The sequence below is a fragment of the Falco cherrug genome, chromosome Z, assembly GCF_023634085.1.
Source record: "Falco cherrug isolate bFalChe1 chromosome Z, bFalChe1.pri, whole genome shotgun sequence".
Classification (NCBI taxonomy): Eukaryota; Metazoa; Chordata; class Aves; order Falconiformes; family Falconidae; genus Falco; species Falco cherrug.
This window is the reverse complement of record NC_073720.1, coordinates 11,318,279-11,331,333: the sequence shown is the minus strand read 5'-3', so window position 1 is coordinate 11,331,333 and position 13,055 is coordinate 11,318,279. Positions and strand designations below refer to the sequence as shown.

The following is a 13,055-nucleotide window of genomic DNA, read 5'->3' as shown; positions in this document are numbered from 1 at the left end:
GAGAGTCCTTGTAAGAGCACTTACAAGTAAAACTTCTCTTCCCACACAGGGTTCAAATTCCCAAAAATCGTTTTTGTCCTCTTCTTTGTTTTACCCACTTGAACAGTTACATACGGATCGCTGGACCCAGTCTTGTCTTTGGCCTGCAGACCCTGAGCACACACCACTGGAAGGAAAAGAGAAGGGTTACCACCACCATGCAGTAAGACAACATACCCGCAACACCACGTGAAGTAGCAGCTCAGAATGGCCAGACAAACAGGAATATGACTCATGAGAGCTTTCCTGATGGTGCATTACAGTGCCTGGGCTCGGAGCATCTCCATCTGCTACCTGTACACTGAGCAGAAAGAAACCTGGGTCAGAGAAGCCCTTCTCTCCACTCTCTCCATCTTCTCACCAACTCTGTCTTACTTCAGGCTCCCAAGCAAAGCCAAAAGAACCCATGCCTCCCTCACTCACCTGTGATCGTGATCTTTGCTGACCATTTTGAGGTGCCATCAAGCACACTCTGCTTCACCGTCTTCATCTGCTGAGCGTGTGTCAATTTGCTCTCACAGAACACATCTCTGATCAAGTCAAAGATCTCCGGCTTGTTCCGCTCCCGGATTTTCATGCGATCCTTCATTGCCATGATGAAATTCTGGGTCCTGTCTTCAGCTCCATGCTTTGAGCTCTTCTCTGCTGCTCCTGTGCACCAGAAAGCACACAATGCTCATCAGAAACAGAAAAATGCTAAGTCATGTTTCTCTGAACCTGGACAGCAGAATCAAAGCCATGAGCTACCCTCCACATGGTGGCTCTTGCTATTGACTTACAGTCAGACACCCCACTTTTCAACATAGACACAAGAGAATCTGGACCACTCAGACTGGCAGGAGATGATGGAACGGGAGAGCCATAACAGACCTGAGTTTAATACCCTTGCAGCTGAGGAAGACCTAGAAATGAGGTTCTTGCTTCAACAGCAGACATCGGCATGCCCCCTTCTCTTATCACCTTGCTTTGAGTAAATAAATCCCTGCTTGGGCAAGTGCTAAGAAAAGGACATAGGACCTCTGTTACAAACAGTATCTATGAACTTGTCTCAAAGCTGCACCTAAGCACCATGGAAGAGCAGAAGTTCAGATGGACCAGCACGGTCAGCATTTCCTACCAACGTGTGCCACACAATTCCCCATGCAGCACAGCATCACTGCACCATCTATGTCCCATTCCACCTGGAGCCACCCTGTTTGATCAGGCATCAAGCCGGAGGCATCTGAAGTACCTCTCGGATCCCACTCTATTTTATCAGTTTGTAAGAAGACAAATAATCCTTTCTTAGAATCACACAGGCATTGTAACTGTAACAAATATCTCTAAGGTATCAAATTCTGTAGTTAAAAACCTGGGCCATCATAAGCATGGGGCAGTAGTACAGTATCCAGCAGCTGGGAACACCAGAACCAGGCATAGGGTCTATACCACACAGGCATTCATCTGTGTCTGGAAAAAGAGAGGCCTCTGGTCACTTACGTACCTCTTACAAAATGTAGATGTTCATATAATTTTGAGACAAGAACGCTCCCACAACCAACTGCTCCCTACGCAGTTTTAACAGTCATGCTTGCTGTGAAAATTCAGACACTGACTATTGTGCCAGGTGTGAGGCACGCATTAATGAAAGCAATGACACGAGCTAACAGGGCAGACAAGCCTGGGTGTGAAATGAAAAGCAGGAACCCAGGATTGCACACGGTATCTCTACATGCAGTCTGCAGCAATTTCGAGTTATGATCTTAGATCAGATGAAGTTAAAGAGTTTACACAAAAGTAAAGTCACAGTGTACAAAAAGTCCTGTGTACACATTCAGTCATAGTATTTCTGTTTAGTTTAATATGCTTTTGCTTGTTTTTCTTCTCTGGGATAGTTTAGTTAAAGTAAGCTTTGTCCTAGAAAAATTATCTTCATCCAGGTGTTCACCAAATATTAAATTACCTTAAAAATATGTATTAGAGCAGGTGCAAGTGTGTGCAAAGGAAGCCACCAATCACAAAGATACATAAATTTTTTTTCTTCTGGAAAAAGTGGGCAAACACAGTATCTGGAGCACCTTTAATTTGAGGCATTATGGTTTTGAATGTGAAACAGTTTCAGCAGGTAGTGACCAAATATGAATAAACTTCTATGAACACATACACATAAAGGACCCCCAGCAGTACAACAAAAGAGGTAACCTTGTTAGCAGGCTCAACAGGGTGCCCAGTGACCAACGCTGCCTGAGGACATCCATTTCTAGGGCCTTCAATCTAACACCTTTCACCGTTACTAAATTCACTTCAATAAAGAAACAAAACTCAATTATAACTCCCTCATCCAAACCAAAAAGAATAAAAACACAGTTTGGAACAGACTGTGACTGAAGTTTCAGAAGTTCATTAAAGGACACTGAATACCAAGGCATGCTATTAAAGACCTGGGTATAAAACAAGCCGTAACTTCACATTACCTGATTATTTTTTTCATTTCACTTGCTAGAGGCTTGATGTTCAGTATTTCATTTAGCACAATAAAGTGTATCTGCCCCAGAGTTTTCCATTGTTGGCTTAAGATGAAATGAAATCAAAATACTGGAATTAATTATGCAGTCCCTGCTGTCTCTACTCACCGGTGATGAAGAATTAGCACCACCCAATGTGATGTCTTGTATCAGGCAATCATCCAGCCGTAGACCCAACATTTATTAAAGGAAAATGAAACCGAAATGATACCAGGGGCTACACTTTGAACTTCAGAGAAGAAGTGCTGTTCAGCTTTAACAGAACTAGGTCTTCTAGAGATGGAGGTGGACTCTACGCAGTATATGCAGAGCTACAGAAAACTACTAGGAAATCAGGAAAGGCCAAATGGAACAATTTGCCTTTCCTAGCTGGAATTCGGAATCTGTCGTGATCCAAAGAAACCAACCCTCCCCTGCCCTTTCTGACTTTAGAAAATTAAGAACCAAATTCAAACATTAAGAGTTTATGTTGTCCATGAGCACAGTGCTCTATTTCAGAACCATTTTCTAAATAAATTTCTAGCCAGGCAGCTTGTAAACATAAATGTTTTATTGTTCATTGCTGAGATGGGACAAAAGTTATAATTCTAGGGTGGCATGGTCTGCATCATTGCCTTAAGGCAAGCACTCCAGGAGCATCAAATGATGCTTAGCAAGCAAACTTGGACAAATGGAGGAATTCTAGTTAAAAACACATTTAACATCCTCACCACCTCCAGAGACTTTGCATCGTGCATTTATCCCTCTGCAAGGCCAACAGCTGTCTGGGGCATCTTGGGTTGCAGGACATGTGAGCCATGTCACATAGCCCCCTGGAGAGCCCTCTCTTCAGTCACCTCTAAAGCTTAGCTCTGTCTCCTGACTTTCAGAGGAAAACCCCCAGCTCCATCCATGCTGCTCCCCCACTGTGAAACCCTTCCCTGTAAAAGGTCTCGCTGTCCCTGCAGAGGCTGCACCTGAACTGCACTGCAAAAGCCAGACTCAGACAGATGCCTTATTTTAACAATGCAGACTAAAGAAGAATATACAAACTCTCTGTCTCAACAACACACTTTCTTAATTTTAACACCTGCTTGTTGGTACAAATACACCAGTTTCCAAAATAACTGTTTGGGGGCTCATTACCTATGGCGTAATAGGTAGGTGATATAAACCCAAAGCGTGCCACTATACTGGATGGCAGAGGGTGCTTTTCTTGCTGTTGGGCTTGGACCATATTTATTCAGCTGCAAAAAGAGGGTTTTGACCAGTGGATCAGCTTTTCATCCTGTAAATGGCAACAGAAAGGAACGAGAATATACTTGTACTGTGAACAGTATTATACAAATGGTTATCCTTCTCTCTTCTTCTCTAGGATTGAATTGTGAGTCAATTTATGACTGGAAACAGAAAGCAAATACATCCATATTGGGAATTGTATTGATACAGCTATTAGTAAACTGCCAGTGCTGTTATCCTATGCTTTAACAGGAAAAAGTCAAGACAGCAACACTGGCAGGATAGAAGACAGTTGTTTAGTAGGCGGATAATGCTTAGAAATTATATATTCCTGAAACTTAAAATAGATATTCAAGTTTCAAATAAAGGTATCCTTCCTCCTTCTGTGCAAATATTTTCCTACATAGAATTCTGAGAGCAAACAAGTATTCATCACCATGGTGTCTAATCATCATTCAACCCAGAAGCCAAGATGATTATCACAAGAGTGACTAACAGTCCACTCCCTGAGCCAGAGCCAGTCTCTGCACTGCAGTCTTTGATGAATTCAGAGTACAACACACACAAGTTTCTCAACCAAAAAGCAACAAACAGACCCAACCTCCAGTCCGGAGTTAAAAAGCATTGAAGAATTCCGGAGGTCAACCAAGATTCCAGGAGCTAAAACAGCACCAAAAGCAGCACTCAGTAACACAGGCCTGATAGCTCGTGTGAGGTTCTCCAAGGTTTGCTGCTCCAGCACACCATAAAGAATCACTAATAAAGACATATGGCTAATCATACTTACAAGGCAGATTTCCTAATCAACACTAGTTTGAAGCTTGAGGTTTCATTTCCTTACTTTCAAGATCTCCAGAGGACCAGACTCTGATATCCCTGGGGAATTTCTTTTCTTAGATTTACCTGTAATCTACTGAGGACTAGATCAGCATCACTACAAACAAAACCAAAACACACTTGCAGGAGCGGATTACTATGGCTTTTCAAATGCTAGCCCAGAACTGTACGGGCCCCTTTTACTAGGATCTTGCTAAAATAATGTCCTTCCCTTCCACCCTTCTTATAATTCTGCTCACTTCTCTGCATTGATTCCTTGGTATTCTACACATCCATCCTCAGTTTTACTCTTCCTTTGATACCAACATTGCCCAACCCATTGTACTTTGGTTAGTAGTACACCAGTGCTCAGGGCAAGAGATAAAAGCTCTCTTTTTACAAAAGCTTTGCATGCTACAGGGATTTTAAAGACCATCCCTCCATCCATTTTCAGCCAAGTAAGAAAGGAAGTGTACCCATGCAGCACAGATTTCAAGTACTTCCAAGAACAGCAGAAGGCTAACAAGAGAGCATCTTCCCTTGAGCAAGTATTTATGAGTTTATGATAAATAGCTAAGCACCCCACCACAGAATAGTATCTTCTAAGTACCTACAACAGAGAAACATCCTCAGAGAAACAACCTGGTGCCAACAGAGCCATAAACCAGGTGGCTGCAGTACACATGGCACAACTTATTCCAGTTTACTGCACTTCAGACATTGCCAATTCATGGAACAGCCCTGCTGAACAAGTCAGCAAATGGATTTTGATTCAAATGGCAATTACTGAATTCGAGTATTTTCTCACTGAAGTCCCACACATTTGCTGACTGTATCAGTAAAAATATACAGGGTAAGAAAAACACCCTCAGAAGATATAATCAAACTTAGCTCTAATAGATCTGGGGAAAGAGATCCTTTCATTTCCCTCAGAAAGACACTGAACGGGTAGGAGATGAATAAACTGCACATTCTGATTCTAAGAAATAAAACCCCAGGTGTCTACCCAAAATGTCAAGGCATAGACAATGGAACTGTAGTTGTGATCAGCCTGAAAATTCATTTTACTCCAATACAACATTTTCTAGAATACTTACACAGACTGAAGGGAAGATATATCCTGAGGCAGCAAAGTATAATCAACAGAATTGTATTTGTTACCAGCCTGAAAATCCATTTTCCTCCAATGTAACATTTTCTGGAAGCTTTAAATAGACCTAAGTGAAGATATGTCCTGAGAATGTTGGGGTTTTTTTTATCAAAAACAACAAAGCTTCTGTTAGGAAAAAGTCCCTCCTGAGTTCAATATACAAGAAAGCTCAGTCTTGAATTTATTTGATCTCTAAACTGTTGCTTGTTCCCCAGAAACCCTGTTTCTCATTCCTCAAGCACAGCCTATGTTCTTCAAATATATATAAAAATTAATCTAATTTTTCCATTTTCTTCTGGCCTGGTGTGTTCTAGTTAGAAGGATCTTAGCATGAACATGCTAAAGCAAAGAACACAGTAGCCTGAATGAGCCTTTTAATAGATTCTAGTATCGATAACATTTATTTTCCCAACCCAGCAACATATCCTCATACTGGCCCTACCATCTTCTTAATCTGCCAGCACTATCTTTCCTCTGCCTTTTCTGTCTTTTAATTACACCCTTACCACCTTCTGTTTCCTTTACATCTCTACCCCAGATAGTGATACCCACCACACTCATACTGGGTACCCCAACAGACCCATGGCTCAGTCCCTGTACCTTCCCTGTTCTGATGCTGAGCAGCTTTCAAATAACTCAGTAAGCAAAGGTTTTGTTTGGTTGGGTTTTACCTTTCTACATGCTTCACAAGTTTTGAGCCCAGTGTACTCCCAGTTGTTTTCTCTCTGTTTCTTTAACTCTGCATGCTGAAGTATCTTGTGTTTACATTTTGAAAGGAAATGTGCAAAGCAAACATCTGCAATCCCATGAATAAAATAACAAGTTCTTATCAATTCTTTGCCATATATGAAAAGTAGCTTCCAGTTGTTACTTCTATTCCATAGAAAAGCACAAACTATTGCCATCATCACATCCCACAGCCCAAAGTATAATCTTATTTAATTCCAACCAGAGATTAAAAAAACCTGCATCCATGGCTAGTCTTCAGAGGCTGTTTCAGAGACTCCTTGTTCTCATCATTGAAGTTGTCTTCAACTTCCACCTTTAATTTTCTTACAGCAAATTTATTCCATTTTTTTTCTTTTGTAAACAATAAGCTTAAACAGATCATCTTCCTCCCTGCTACTTATCTTGCTTTTCCCCCAGCATGGTTCAGGCATAAAGAGATTCAGAGTAGGATTAAACCAATTTACAGAGCCACCACTGCCAACTATTAAACACAGCAGCTACTGCTCAGAAATACTTTTAAGGCATGGATAGCTGTAAGGATAAGCCAGAGTCATAGGAGCTCTACATGGACATGTCTTACACCTCTGCTCCACAACATCCCTTCAGAAACATCCTGCTGGGACAGGCCGTGTGGCTGGTTTTACTTTTTTGAAACAGCATCGGTCCTGTCCTTCTCCTGTTCCACACTGCCAAGCCTTTCTTTTGAAAATTAAAAAAACTCGTACCATCCTCTCTCCAGACATTCTCATATTTTCCCCATTACCACTGAACTCTCTCCAGTACCCATCCCAGTCTGAAGTCTCCCTTCTTGAACATGGACAGCCACGGCTGTCCTCTGCATGAATAAATTTCCTGTTTCTTAAATGTAGTTTTTCTCCTTCAGTTTCATGACCTCTTCTCTGTACAAAAGCCTTCTGCCTGTCTCCTCGCTGCTGCTGGAATTCTCCTCTGCTCTCCACAGCATTTTACCCATACTGAGATACCACAACTCCATTGCAGCCTTGTAACATCATGGACATAGACCTGCGTCAAGCCTGGATGCATGTATCGGCTGATTTTCATCTCAAATACTGAAAATCACCAGCTGGCAGAGGTGAACTCCAGAGACAAATGAAGTTATCCTCAGTCTAACTGACCCTCTACATCAGGTTGTGTCAGAAAACTGAGTTATGACTTAACTGCATTCTCCTAAACTAAATGTAACACAGCAGGTCTTCGCTTAGTCACTAAAAGGTTGCAAGAAAGCCAAGGTGTCAATGATGCAATTGTTCGAATGTTATAAACCATAAAGATCACCTTGCAACCCTCAAAAACAAATCTAGAAACGCCAGCAACTGAGAAACAGAGAGTTCCACCAGGATCAGCTGTGTCTGACAAACAGGTCAGTGCAAATAGCCTCAGTCCTAACTATGATCAATTTAAAACTCTGCACGCATCAAAAATGCAAGCATTAACAACATCCATTTGGGGTGTTAAGATAAGCCATAAGAAAAAGCAAGTGACCTATGATTCACTGGAATCCCCTGCTGGACCACCCAGCCTGGCTTTCCCAAACAATTAGAGCCTGAGGCAGATAAAAGATTTGACTCCTTATATTCCTATAGTCACTGACATGGATTTGCATTAAGTCTGTTTATCCTTCACAAACTTTTCTGATTCCTTAGACTCAGTCCATCAAGTGGCAACACCAAAAAAATCAGTGAGCAGAAACAGCCCCACCTTCCTACTCAAGATTTAACATATATGGCAGAAATTTCTATTCCATTTAGACTAAGATATTTTGCTCTCAAGCAGGAACATAAATTTGAGACCAAATTAAGAAACTGATGCCTAAATTAATACTTTCTCTCTCTCTTTCTCTTTTCTCCTTCTTTTCCTTAATCAAATCCCTTTTAAACATCTCCTTTGTTTGTGTAAGGTCTCATTTATTCTGCAAAGTCACAGCTTTTTGAAGAGCTCTTCTTGAAGAGACAGCTTAGGTTTTGAACATTAGGGAAAAAAAAACCCCAACAAAATGAACAGAAAAGCTAGTAGGAAGATGAAATACTGCCTATACACTCAAACAACGCCTTTCAATCTGACCCATCATCTCTGCTGACTCAGCCCCACGTCTCTAAAGTGAATCAGCCATGAGACCCCACTGTTAAGATCACAAAATGCCTTGCCAACCTGCGCTTGGTACAGAGAATCCAAACAACATCCATGGATGCTATGCCTTAAGGAGGAACACAGTGCTGCCCTGAAGAGCTTAAAACAGCATTAACAGTTGAAACAAGCAACCCAACTGGGATACCAGGGCAGGTGGGACAGAACAAAAGTCAGAATATCCAGCCCAGCACCCTATTCACCCAGCCCACCACCTCTCTTCCACACAGGACATGTTAGCAAACACACCACCCGAACTGACAGAGATTATTAGATGGGTTAAAGCAAACAGACCAATAGATGGGCAAGAGTCAAGGATTAAACCTTTTAAAGCACATCAAGAACAATGTGGCAAAGGGGTTCTGTGTTGTGGAGCGGTCTGTGTCCACAGGGCCATGGAGGTAGGTTCAGCCCAATGGCACCTTTTCAGAAAATACGCAGTTATTTTAATACATGCAGCTTCACTGATCACTGAGGCACCACCTACACATTCAGGAAAGCTCCACTAACACTTTTGGACCAGCCGCACTCCCGCAGCCACTACTCACTCTGTAAACAGTCAGCGTTGAGCAAGTCTTGGCACTTCTCATGGCACTTGACACCACATTCACCGCAGCGCATTCCCTGCCGTGCAATACCCCACAGCAGCCCCTCACATTCGTAGCAGTAGGTAGGAGTTGTGGCTGTCCACACTTCAAAGTTGTGCGGCGTTGTACAAGAGATGGGGTAAATTAAGGCTTGCAAGGTCTTCTTATAGACATGAGATTTCTGAAAGGCGAGAGCACACATAAACCAACATCCAGGAAGGTGACTGAACCTGTTTTTGCTGGCTAATGCATGAGTTTTAAGGGAAAATGCATGAGCAGCGCAATAAAACTACATATTTGAGGTAGCCAAATGTATCAAACTTTCACAAGCAGCAGCAGAGGACACACTTCCAAAAATGCTTCTCCAGGCATTTAAAAAAAGTGGAGGAGATGGAAGAAAAGGATTACAGTTTGCAGATGAGGAATATCTTGCATAAAGTAAGTTTCACACACTGTCCCCCATGGTAGATAGCACAGAAGGAAATGGTAAGATTACATTTTTCAGGATCATATTGACACATGAAATGTTATTTTTTACATGTTTGGTTTCTTTAAACAAATGAAACAAGAAGCTTTGCATCTATATTTTTAGACATCTGTGAAGCTGGCTCTGTATCCCAAAGAGCCAAACTCCCTTAATTTGATTACTAAACGTTAACAGGAGCCAAGCAACCCTCCCACTTACCAGCTCTTCATCTTTGAGAGATGTTCTAGTGGCCATTGCTGAGGTAATTCCAGCTTTCCGGGACTGAACCAGTGACTAAGAAGGAAGAAAGTTTGTTATTTACCACCAATATCCAGAAATGCACTGGCACTACAAGCCCAGAGATGTGACCAAGGGGACTCTGGTCACACCAGACACCAAAACAGCAATCTGTTACATTCAAGTTGGTTTCTGAAACGATAGCTCAGATCTCAGGAGAGCCAAATGCATACTTTGAAAGGTCTCCAACTTCCATCTGCCCACAACCAGTCTTGCTCCGGAAATTTTTTATTTGTTTCTCTGGTAAGAACTGTCAATGAAACCTGGGTTCACATCTCCACTTCTGTGTTCTTGTAGCAACAGTAACTTTGCTATTGCCAAAGGTCGTTACAGGGGACTCACTCTTCTATATCTAATTTCATTCATATCCAAAAGGAAATTATTTCATCAGTTTTGCAACATACACAACACTCCAAAACGTGACAGTGAAAGGGTTACAAATAAACAGGATAAAAAAAGAACAGAGTGGGTTGGGAGCACAGGTTTGAATGTGCTGGTGTATCACATTCATTTGCCATCACTGAAAACAATGAACAGCATTTTCCCCTCAAAACTGCCTCTTTTGCACCACAATCACACGAAGTTCTGCAGCCTTGGACAGCACAGAGCAGTGCCTTTGCAGCACCTCACACTGGCATACAAAGGATTTCTTCAGCAAGCCACTCCGGTTAGAAGAAAGCAGAGAAGTCAATTAAAGCTAGCAACATCTAGTTTGAAATCATCAAACCCTATCAGAAACTTCCATTTATGCTCTGCTTCATGCATATGTTTGAAGACAGACTGAAAAAGTTCATTCTATCAGTGATGCAGCAGGACAGAGTGCTGGATACACATGCACTGCTATACTGTAGGTTCAAAATAAAAAGCAAAGAAGTGGAGGGAAAATAAGGTAAAATAGTTTTTGTTTCTGGTGAAGACTTGGTGGATAGTCTTTAGCTCCACTTACCATGGCCTGCGGAGAGAGAGAGAATGAAAGCATACAAAGGAAGTGACACAAGTTAATGCCATTATTGCAAAGATTTAAGATACAAGCAGTTATTAAGACACATACTAAGCTTCCCATGCATAAGCTGGCAGAGAAAATTGCATGCATTTTTTCACATGAATTACAGGCTATGGAAACTTCAGTCTTTCAGCTGTTCCAGCATTTCTCCCAAGTATGAAATCGCTACGTGTACTGAACACAGCCAACAGAAAACCATTTGTCCTGCAGAAGCCTTATTTCACTGTATCACACAAGCATATGAAACTTGTCCTCATTACTCGCTTGGTTCTTGTGCTTCCTCAGAAGCCTACTGGCAATATTGCAAATTGCTTTAAAAATCCAAGCACATATGCTCATTTATCTATCCTCTGAAATTCCAACCTTCTGGTAAGTTGCCAGACCTCACATGGACATTATAACTTTCCCTAAAGTATGTGATTTTTAGGAAAACATTTTAAAATAATGCAGGCCTAAAAATAATCAAATGTTCTGTGCAAAATAAAAAGGAAAAAGAACATGAAAAATATCTTAATTCTGCCAAATGAATGAAACTGTCTACAAAACTGTAGTTCATTCTCACAGAGGTTTTTCCAAGTACAACTCCTAACCCTTTAGTGTAAGAATTAATTCAAACAGGAAACCTTCTGCTTCTTGAAGTAACAGTGAATGTATCATATGTTAAAAAGTAAAGCCAGCTGCACTAACGGCTGTGTGGCAGAAGAAAAAGAAATCTCTTACCAGATCACTGACAAGTGGAATTGGCTTTTTTTTGCGTAGATCAGGCATGCTATCGATGCCATAGAGACCTCCTGCAGGCCTAGAAATTCAGGAGGAGGGGGGGAAAGATTAAAAATCATGCCAGCAGTGAGAGACAGTAAAGACATGACCAACAAACTTCCTTAAAATATGTCTTCTTGCTAGTATCATAGTCAATGAGAATGGGAAGAATGAGTTCACTGTAAATGCAATTTAATAATAAACTAAAGTTGTTAACATGCTGAAAAAAAGGTCATTTTCCCATTCTCAGTTCTGAGGTCTGAGCTAGCTCAGAGTGGGCGGGGCACGTGCTTGCAGACCACCCAGTGCTTCAGAGTCACTGCTGCCTGTACGGTGGGTGAAAGCAGCCTTAACCCCACTGTGTCTGTGGGACACAGATGTGGCAAAAATACTTACCCAACGGCACAACCAGAGCTCCCTGGCAGTAATTCACACACAGCTTAGACTGTGGTAGCTCAGCCACATGCCTCTGCTTTCATAAGTACCTTTTATTCCTTAGGGAGAGCTCAGTTTATAGTTTACTATTAGCATTGGGTGTCATGGCAGGAAAGACTTTGGAAACTTGAAAACATCATGTCTCCAGTCTTTCTCCATCCCCTTTCTTTCTATTTAATTAATTTAGGGTTGGGACACTGAGAAGACGGATGTTTTACTGGAGGAAGCAAAATCAGCCAGAAGATTATACTTAAGGAAGTGTTAAGTGAATGCAAAAAACGATTATGAGTTTATCTTCTTCACACACAACAATCCAGACATCCTTGCTGGTGTCGATGGTTGGGAGGGACCATGTCAAAGTGGATCAGTCCAGGGGCAGGATGCTGCTACCCATCGTCTGATTCTAGGCTAGAACATAATCCTGGCCCTCAAGGTTCATGTAATTATTAGGAAAAACCTCACACCTGAGGAGAAAGGAGATTATTTTTATTACTACAAAAGGGAACATTTGTGGTACTCAGCATTTCAAGCCACGGAGACCTCTACACACAAGAGCTGCCATTTGCTAGTGGAATTTGTGATGGAGTAAAAGGGACATTACTCCAGCCACGCTTGGAACCTGCTGGAATAAAACACTATAAACTGTTGCCTTCCCAACAAGACCAGCCTGGATCACTGTAATTGGATTCTGCTATTCTCTGGTAATACCACATGGATATAAGCCTTTACTTGAAGGAGGTCTGTTAATTCAGCTCGAGAGCCCCCACTAAATCAACGGCATTCGTCTGTAGGGCCTTACGATAATGCTTTTCACCAGGGCTGGGAACTGAGCACACATTTCTCTGCTGGTTTGCCTATCATATTCCTCCCAAACCAAAGAAAAAGACGTGTGATGTGACCCTCTCCC

General features: G+C 41.7%; 1 protein-coding gene across 13 annotated transcripts in view; it reads right to left on the bottom strand.

Annotated features, from left to right (window-relative positions):
- The window catches only part of UNC13B (unc-13 homolog B), a 214,306-nt gene that overhangs the window by 71,497 nt on the left and 129,754 nt on the right, over positions 1 to 13,055 (bottom strand). For all 13 annotated transcript variants that reach the window (XM_055699323.1, XM_055699327.1, XM_055699328.1 and 10 more), the window contains 5 exons: positions 11,675 to 11,753; positions 9,874 to 9,948; positions 9,150 to 9,369; positions 463 to 690; positions 25 to 166 (listed from right to left, as the gene is read on the bottom strand). In XM_055699323.1, the coding sequence (XP_055555298.1) occupies positions 25 to 166; positions 463 to 690; positions 9,150 to 9,369; positions 9,874 to 9,948; positions 11,675 to 11,753 (744 nt within the window). The remainder of the gene's footprint in view (positions 1 to 24; positions 167 to 462; positions 691 to 9,149; positions 9,370 to 9,873; positions 9,949 to 11,674; positions 11,754 to 13,055) is intronic.